General features: G+C 38.2%; 1 protein-coding gene across 1 annotated transcript in view; it reads right to left on the bottom strand.

Moving 5' to 3' along the window:
* The window catches only part of LOC107681326 (msx2-interacting protein-like), a 40,124-nt gene that overhangs the window by 20,876 nt on the left and 10,976 nt on the right, over positions 1 to 8,272 (bottom strand). The window contains 1 exon segment of the mRNA XM_016477607.1: positions 5,428 to 5,588. Within this exon segment, the coding sequence (XP_016333093.1) occupies positions 5,428 to 5,588 (161 nt within the window).

An 8,272-nucleotide genomic window follows, 5' to 3' on the forward strand; every position in this document is an offset into this window, starting at 1 on the left:
AATATTAAAAATAAATATACATAGCATTCACATGCTCCTCGGATGCTCTCATTTCCCGAGTTGTGCTTCCCTTACTCCAAGGCTAATAAATCTATTTCATGATCTGGGTCATTATTTAATACAAAACAATATTTAATACAAAACCACACATAATGTTTCTACTGTATCTCTGTCAATCACTCTGATATTTAGTTAAAATGAGTGAACTGACTGAGTGCTGTCTGTCACTGTCTTTAATCAGTTCTGTGAATTACTGTATGGTATGCCACATGCACTGTAATGTGTTTTATATTAAATATTTAAATTTTCAAATGAAAATATCAACATGATTGTTTTATAAAGTATGCGTTCATATGTGTTAAGGGCTAGATTTCCGCTGGAGGAAACAGCTGTGGTGTGATGAGGGGTGAACGCAGCGAAAACTTTACAGTAGATGGGAAACAGATTGCTCCCTCGTGACCTTTTGTAAACCGTATTTATGAAAAAGAACCATAAATAAATTTATCTGGGGGGTGGGGCTTGATGTTGCAGGGCGGGGCCATGGTGGGGGATTTTTGACAAAATCCTAATATTAAACAGCCTAAACTCAAAACAAAAATTAACATACAAATGAAGACAGAGTTATATGCGAACCAATATATATTTGTGCTTTTGTGATTTTAGTTCAAGAATTTTTTCTTTAATATTTCTATTTAAGGGGATTTTACTAGATATTATCAACGCTGATAGGCACAAGTTTTGGTCAGTGCACTTTGGAGAATTCTCTCAGAAACAACAAAGTGCAGATGTACATGCGATGTAAATAAGAGACTAATTCATCATACAGTGCAGACAACATCACTGATTATAACTTATAGCTTTTTTAGAGTACTTACACTCACGCTAGACTGAATTCAGTGATATTCTTTGATAATGTAAATGTTCTTTGCTCGCTGTATAATTTGCTCGTTGTTTGAATAATCGAGGACATGCGACGTTATAATTAAACTTAAAATGTCTTTTTATTAAACATGATCAGGTTAAATACAAATTCAGTCTTATTAAAATATTTGTCATAATATGGTAGCCTACTTGCCTAAAAGGTTATGATGTGCGTAACGTTAGTTAATAGATTACATTAGGCTACAGTGGTTTGAGCGCGTCTGACCGGAGACTAGAGCGGTAGTAGCACCCTCAGCACCCCTAGTTCCCACGGCCATGCAAAGAACTGCACAGATACAGATATTATAACAATCTAGTGTTGTCAAAAGACCCGGTATTTCGGTACCAAGTCGGTACTAAAAAAATGAAAACGTTACGTGTACCGAATACTGAAATTTTGGTACCGTGACAGCACTACAACAATCTATCGATAAACACACCTTGTGTCCTCGGTTTCTGTTTGAGTCTGCTCGCGCTGCGCCGCCGCGGTCTGCGGATTGAAGAGCGCGCTGAAAGACGGGGAGGAGACGAAGTCTGCCGCCGTTTTCATATGAAATTTAAATGGGACTGACTCTGAGGCGATCACGAGTTTGTGTACAGTTTACGGAGCTAATCGCTATGGCCCCGCTAAAAATGGCCTAGCAACGCCCATGCTTCTTACGGCCATTTCGGAGAACCAGGACAAATATTTAAATGGATTGCTCAGGCATTAAAGTGGCACCGAAATGAGGCACCGAAATCTGCACTCTGATTCGGTTCTAGTACATACCGGTTACATATGTACCGGTGCCAAACGGTACCCAACCCTAAAAATCAGACGGTTAATTGTGGTTTTAAACTATACTTTATGGTCAGAACACAACAAACACTTCACGTTTTTTAATTCTTTACACTTTTCCAGTCATTTTTCCTTAAAATAAATATTAATAATAAATAAAAGAAATAATAAAAAAATATTTATTAGTTCTGCATGTTCTAGTAATGAGTAATATTGTTTCAAATCAAGAAACGGGTTTGTGTTGCCTGAACATAATAATAATTTAACATTTTTTGTCTCTTAGAAATACACATTTGATAGTAGCTTGAGTTGCTGGTATCTGTACCGAATACTGAAATTTTGGTACCGTGACAGCACTACAACAATCTATCGATAAACACACCTTGTGTCCTCGGTTTCTGTTTGAGTCTGCTCGCGCTGCGCCGCCGCGGTCTGCGGATTGAAGAGCGCGCTGAAAGACGGGGAGGAGACGAAGTCTGCCGCCGTTTTCATATGAAATTTAAAGGGGACTGACTCTGAGGCGATCACAAATTTGTGTACAGTTTATGGAGCCCCGCTAAAAATGGCCTAGCGACGCCCATGCTTCTTACGGCCATTTCGGAGAACCAGGACAAATATTTAAATGGATTGCTCAGGCATTAAAGTGGCACCGAAATGAGGCACCGAAATCTGCACTCTGATTCGGTTCTAGTACATACCGGTTACATATGTACCGGTGCCAAACGGTACCCAACCCTAAAAATCAGACGGTTAATTGTGGTTTTAAACTATACTTTATGGTCAGAACACAACAAACACTTCACGTTTTTTAATTCTTTACACTTTTCCAGTCATTTTTCCTTAAAATAAATATTAATAATAAATAAAAGAAATAATAAAAAAATATTTATTAGTTCTGCATGTTCTAGTAATGAGTAATATTGTTTCAAATCAAGAAACGGGTTTGTGTTGCCTGAACATAATAATAATTTAACATTTTTTGTCTCTTAGAAATACACATTTGATAGTAGCTTGAGTTGGGATGCAGATCTAGATTTATGTTCATTATCAAAATCAGTAATATCTGTAAAAACTGTAGCAACCTCATTTTTATATGGTGAGATTTAATTATAAGACTGTTTGAGGTTTTTTTTATTTTTATTAACCACTGGTCTTCCATAGTAGCATACATTTAGATCATGATAATCACAGTTAAAACCACAAATATAGCACCTCAATAACATGGTAAAAATGTAATATGGTTTTTAGGTATTTGTATGAAAAACAGTAGTCTAAATACATTTAGTATTAATGCATAAACGCCATAGCTTAATCACAAAAAATACTGTAATTATATTCCATTACTCCTCCATCAATACATTTAATACATGTCTACATTAATAATATAACAAAATTCGACAGGAATACCCACAGTTCTGGTTAGTGCTACTACAGTAAAACTATGGTAAATGATGGTGATTTGTAGATGAAAAAGTCTTCTGACTGTATGGTTGCGCACAGTGTTTGTCAGTGCGGTTTCATCTGGCTATAAACTGAATTATTTGTGTTCCTCGCTGAACTCAAGCGCTTCACACTGCATCTCACAGCGCTGTTTAGCGTCGCGCATCTAGTCTAGTGAGCTAGCTTTAACTTCTGCTTTAAAAGCAGTATTTTTATTTTTAGATTGTCATGTTACAATGTTAGAATGAAATCCAATTTTGCACAAAATATATAAGCTTACACTGTTACATTCACTTTATTAGTTTTCATAGCCTTTAATATGTATTGTTTCGTTGGACAACATTGGGCGGTATGCAAAATATATATTAAATAAAGATTAAAAAAAAACAAAAATCCAGATACAAAAACAGAAATACCGAGATATATACAGTATATCACAAATCGGCCAAAAAATACCGAGATATGAATTTTTGCCCATATCGCCCAGCCCTACTTCTTACACAGACTAAGGCACGCAACATGTTATTTTATAGTATTCCAAGCAGTGGTAAAGGCTGTGTCGATTAGCATTACATTATAACATTATAAATATACTTTATGATGAAAATTATAAAAAGAACTCAGATAAATGATATATTGTCATAGTCCTGTGTTTATTACTCGCGTTGAATCAATGAAAGCGGTTCAATCTTCTTTTAATTCAGCTGTAGCGATAGGGATTTCCTGGAACGATGTGCATTGCCTTTCTTCTGCGGTGCATATTTGCAGTTTCAGCGCGAGAGCGCCCTCTGGCCTTCGGATGAAGCAGTATTTATAATAATAATAATAATAATAATAATAATGATCATAAAGTGCTTTATATTGTGAGGGGGATCTGCTCATCCAACAGCAGCAGATTTACTACTGATCACAGAACCATGCTTCACTGACAAGCTGTGCTTGACTGAATAACCTTTGTAGCTTTATTATGAACCAATGTATATTCATTAATGTGAAGACTGTGCAGTGTTTTAGTTTTACATTTGATTATTCAGTTTCTTACTTGAATGCTACTGTTATATCTAATGTAATCCTGCGCCCAAAGTTAAAGCACTGTTTTTTAATTTGTATCTTTTAGTTTAGTTTTTTAGATTTGTGACATTGCTTTTTAAGTAATGCTAAAACACTGCTGGTCACATTCAGAAGTAGTAGTGATGCTTTCTTTTCCGAGAAAGAATGTGAAACATATACATACTGTAGGTTATATATTTTTTAGTTTTGAAATATTTTTTAAATATCATTTAAATAGATTTTACAAATGTAAAGCAATATCGTATCGCATATTGAATATCGCATTATTTAACAGGGTATATCGCATATTGCATTTTTCTTCAACATCACACAGCCCTAGCCCTCATGTCATTCCAAAGCCCATAAGAAAGTTCATCTTTGGAACAAAATTGAAGATATTTTTAATGAAATATTCTTCCATCCCTCCAATGAAAGCATGTTTGCTCAAAACTCTTAAAACATTCGTGAAGAGAATCAAACAATAAATCTGAATGGAGCGGTTTAATCCAAGTCTTCTGAAGAGATTCAAAGTCTTTATATGATGAACAGATTTAATTTAGGCTTTTCTTCACATATAAACATTGATCAGCAAGCATAAACAGAAGCTCATCTGTATGGTTCTTGAGAGTTAAACAAGCATGCTTGAGCCTCCATAATCAAATGTTAGGTGATCAATGTCTGTATGTTAATAAAGGCCTAAATTAAATCTCTATATACAAAACGATGGTGTCTCTTCAAAAGACCACTATTCACATGGATTGTTTTTTGATTTAATAGCTTTATAAAATGTTGAAGCATCAGTTTTGGGCAACTTTCAATGGAAGGACAGAAATCTCTCAGATTTGATTAAAAATATCTTACTTTGTGTTCTGAAAATGAAAACAATTATTATGGGTTTGGAACAACATGACAGAATTTTTATTTTGGGCTCAGCTAACCCTTTAAGGAATCCAACAACCTACATGTCTACATTTTTACATTTTTCCAAATATCTGTACATGAGGAGACTCTCAATCATTGGGACTCGAAGGGAACTAGTTTGTCTCTGTTTACACCAATTTCTATGAAGCTGGCCATCCTAATTCTTCAGATGTCAAACCCGTAATCATGCTTCTCATCACCAACAACAAATGAGCAAACTATGAACAGAGCACCAATAATGCCTGACTGTTTTGTCGTGGACTGAGCTTCTGTGAAATGAGACTGAAACACGGCTGCGGCGAGCAGTGAGCGGTCACCTGTGGATCGCGTCGGGAGGTTCTGGACTCTGATGCCGAAGCTCCTCCGCGGCTCGTCGGAGTCCAGCGCGAGCACAGGAGGAGCCGGAGGAGCGTGTGTGGCCGTCGACTGCACCGAGCGCGCTCGCGACCCTTCACTGGAGCTGCTGTTCGAATCACTGCTGAAAGAAAACAAGACAAGAACCCGGTTCAGACAAACCCACCACAGCAGATACGCCATGAACCGAAGACACCCACTAACAGTGGACAACAAACAAACCCAATGCTATCTAGAGAGATGTCCATTTAGAACGAATGTGTGCTTTTACACATACTGAAGTGTTGACTGTATTCAAAACATATTGTTTTGTAATGTATGGGATTTAAGTGTATGACTACAAACTGACATTATAACATTACACAGTGACCTCCACTAATATTGGCACCCTTGCAGGGCTCCAGACTGCGACCATTTTTCTGCCTGTGCGACTAGATTTTGTGTACGGTCGCACTGGCACGACCACTGCGTTGTTTAAAGGGGTCCTATTATGCTCTTTTACAAAGTCTTGATTTTGTTTTGGGGATGTGCCAGAACATGCTCTCATGCTTGGTGGTTCGAAAAACGCATTATTTTTCACATAATTTACATTATTAAAATACCTTTCTCCCCAGCCTGGCACAAACGGCTCGATTAGTTCCGGCTTTGATGAAGGTCCGCCTTCCGAAAAACTAAATGTGTTGTGATTGGTTAGCTGTCCCAGTGCGTTGTGATTGGCGAACAGCTTAGACGGTGTTTCAGTACTGCCACGCCCCTTGCTCCGTCTTTCAACAAAAGCTTTTGGCGAATCCGGCACTGTACTCACTCGTGTTGTGGAAGCCGTCCTCAGTAAAATGCGCAGCACACAATAGCAAATTGGGGTTATAATGCTCAGGAACAGAGTTAAAAAATAAATTGCAACCACTGTTTCCTGACATCATCCACTTTCGGAAGCCCAAACAAAGACGTTTGGGCACGGAGGTGAAAAAAACAGCATTTCAGGCGGTCGCACACCGGACGAGAAGCGCAGCGTCGCATCGCGCCACATCTTTAAAATTCAAATACATTATTTTCTATGAGTGTAGCACACCGGCGGCGCCGTTCGGCATCTGTCCGCGGCGGCCAGCTACGTCGTGTTATACTTGTAAGAATTGTTCTAGACATGCCGAAAATGTGAAGCTACAGCACAGCAGCTCTTCTTCCGAGTGTAGAGCCTGGTTTATACTCGCCGCGTCAGCACGAGAGCGAAGCAAAAATGACGTGAATATTGAGGAAATGATGGATGGTTTTCACGCGAAAGTAAACTAAAAGACCGCTTATTAAACCAGAGAAGGTGAACATGTTTGTATTCTTGTGGGGAAAAACATGCGAGCGCGGTCACCAACAGCAAGTTTAGTTTTACTTTTCTTTTTGTTTTCGTTTTGAAAAGCTTGTCTTTGCTGTCAAGCAAAACAGATGATTATCTATTCTTGTAAAACGTGACGACAAGATCGCGAATTCGAAAGCGAAAGCGTCCAAATCCCTGCTTATAACACAGCAAAAGAGGAACTCCCGTTCACAAAATTCAAATCACAAATACAGAACATAAACTATAATAAAAGTTCATCAGCAAGCATTGATTAATCCCATGTTGTAGTGCAAAAACAACATTGCGACCAAATCATGTGCTCGTGCGACCAGCTGAGCAGAGTCTGGAGCCCTGCCTTGGTAAATTATGAGCAAAGGTGGCTGTGAAAATAAATGCATCGTTTATCCTTTGATCTTTCATTCAAAAAATTCACAAAATTCTAACCTATCATTGTACGTTGGAAAATCTAAAATAAAACCCAGAAAAAAAAATCTACACAAATCAAAGCAGAAATTGGCATGACCTGCAGCCCAATGCTGCTACTTCCTAACTTCTCATTTGCCATCGTAGACACTCATCGTTTACTTTTAACTGCTACTTACGCATTTCAGATATCAGTCGTCACCACAAGCAAGAAGATTTGACATCTGATATGTATTATTATCATCTCCCTTTTTTTACAACTGGAACTATGTCACTACATTGATAAGATGGGCATTTAAATAATATATAGTATCATCAAACTAACTTACCTGCTAGATAGCTAGTTAACACTAGGCAAGGCTTGAATTTGCGACCATTTTAGTCGCATATGCTCCTGAAATTTCATCTGTGCGAGCTAAAAATATATTTGGGAGCATTTGTACGAGTGCATATAATTGTTGTGGTGCGACCAAAAGTTACAGTCTATGGGTGCGACCTGTTTTCTACAAAACTTTCGCAAATTATTACTGCACGGTATGTGCCTTATGTGCGCTGATACAGTGATCAGCCCACCGTTCTATCCAACATTGCATAACCAATTAAACTGCATCTTTACGTTCTTAACTTTAACGCAGACCTTAGATTGGTTCATATTTGCCGTCAATCACCATCTTTCATTGCGCTCCGTTGTCACGTGACAGGGGGGTAACTACCGCGCGAAATTGAGCTGAATAAGAGAGTGAGAGAAGATGAAACGAACGCTGACAGATTTCTTTCGTAAAGCACCTAAAGTCACAAATAATCCTGGAGTTGGTGATGTGGTTAATGTGGACCCACCAGCTGAAAAGAAGTCGTACAGCTTTAGAAGAGAGTGGCTAAAAGACTTCGAGTGGCTCCGCTATGTTGACGGCTCAATGCACTGCATTCACTGTAAAGCCTGTGGGACAGAGTTTACAGGTAACACAGTGTTTGCCCTTGAATCAACTCATTTTAAGCGCGAGAGCTTAGTTAAACATGGAGAGAGTGCCAAGCACAAGAAATGCAGGGACAAGTATGTG

The sequence above is a fragment of the Sinocyclocheilus anshuiensis genome, unplaced genomic scaffold, assembly GCF_001515605.1.
Source record: "Sinocyclocheilus anshuiensis isolate Anshui unplaced genomic scaffold, SAMN03320099.WGS_v1.1 scaffold2274, whole genome shotgun sequence".
NCBI lineage: Eukaryota > Metazoa > Chordata > Actinopteri > Cypriniformes > Cyprinidae > Sinocyclocheilus > Sinocyclocheilus anshuiensis.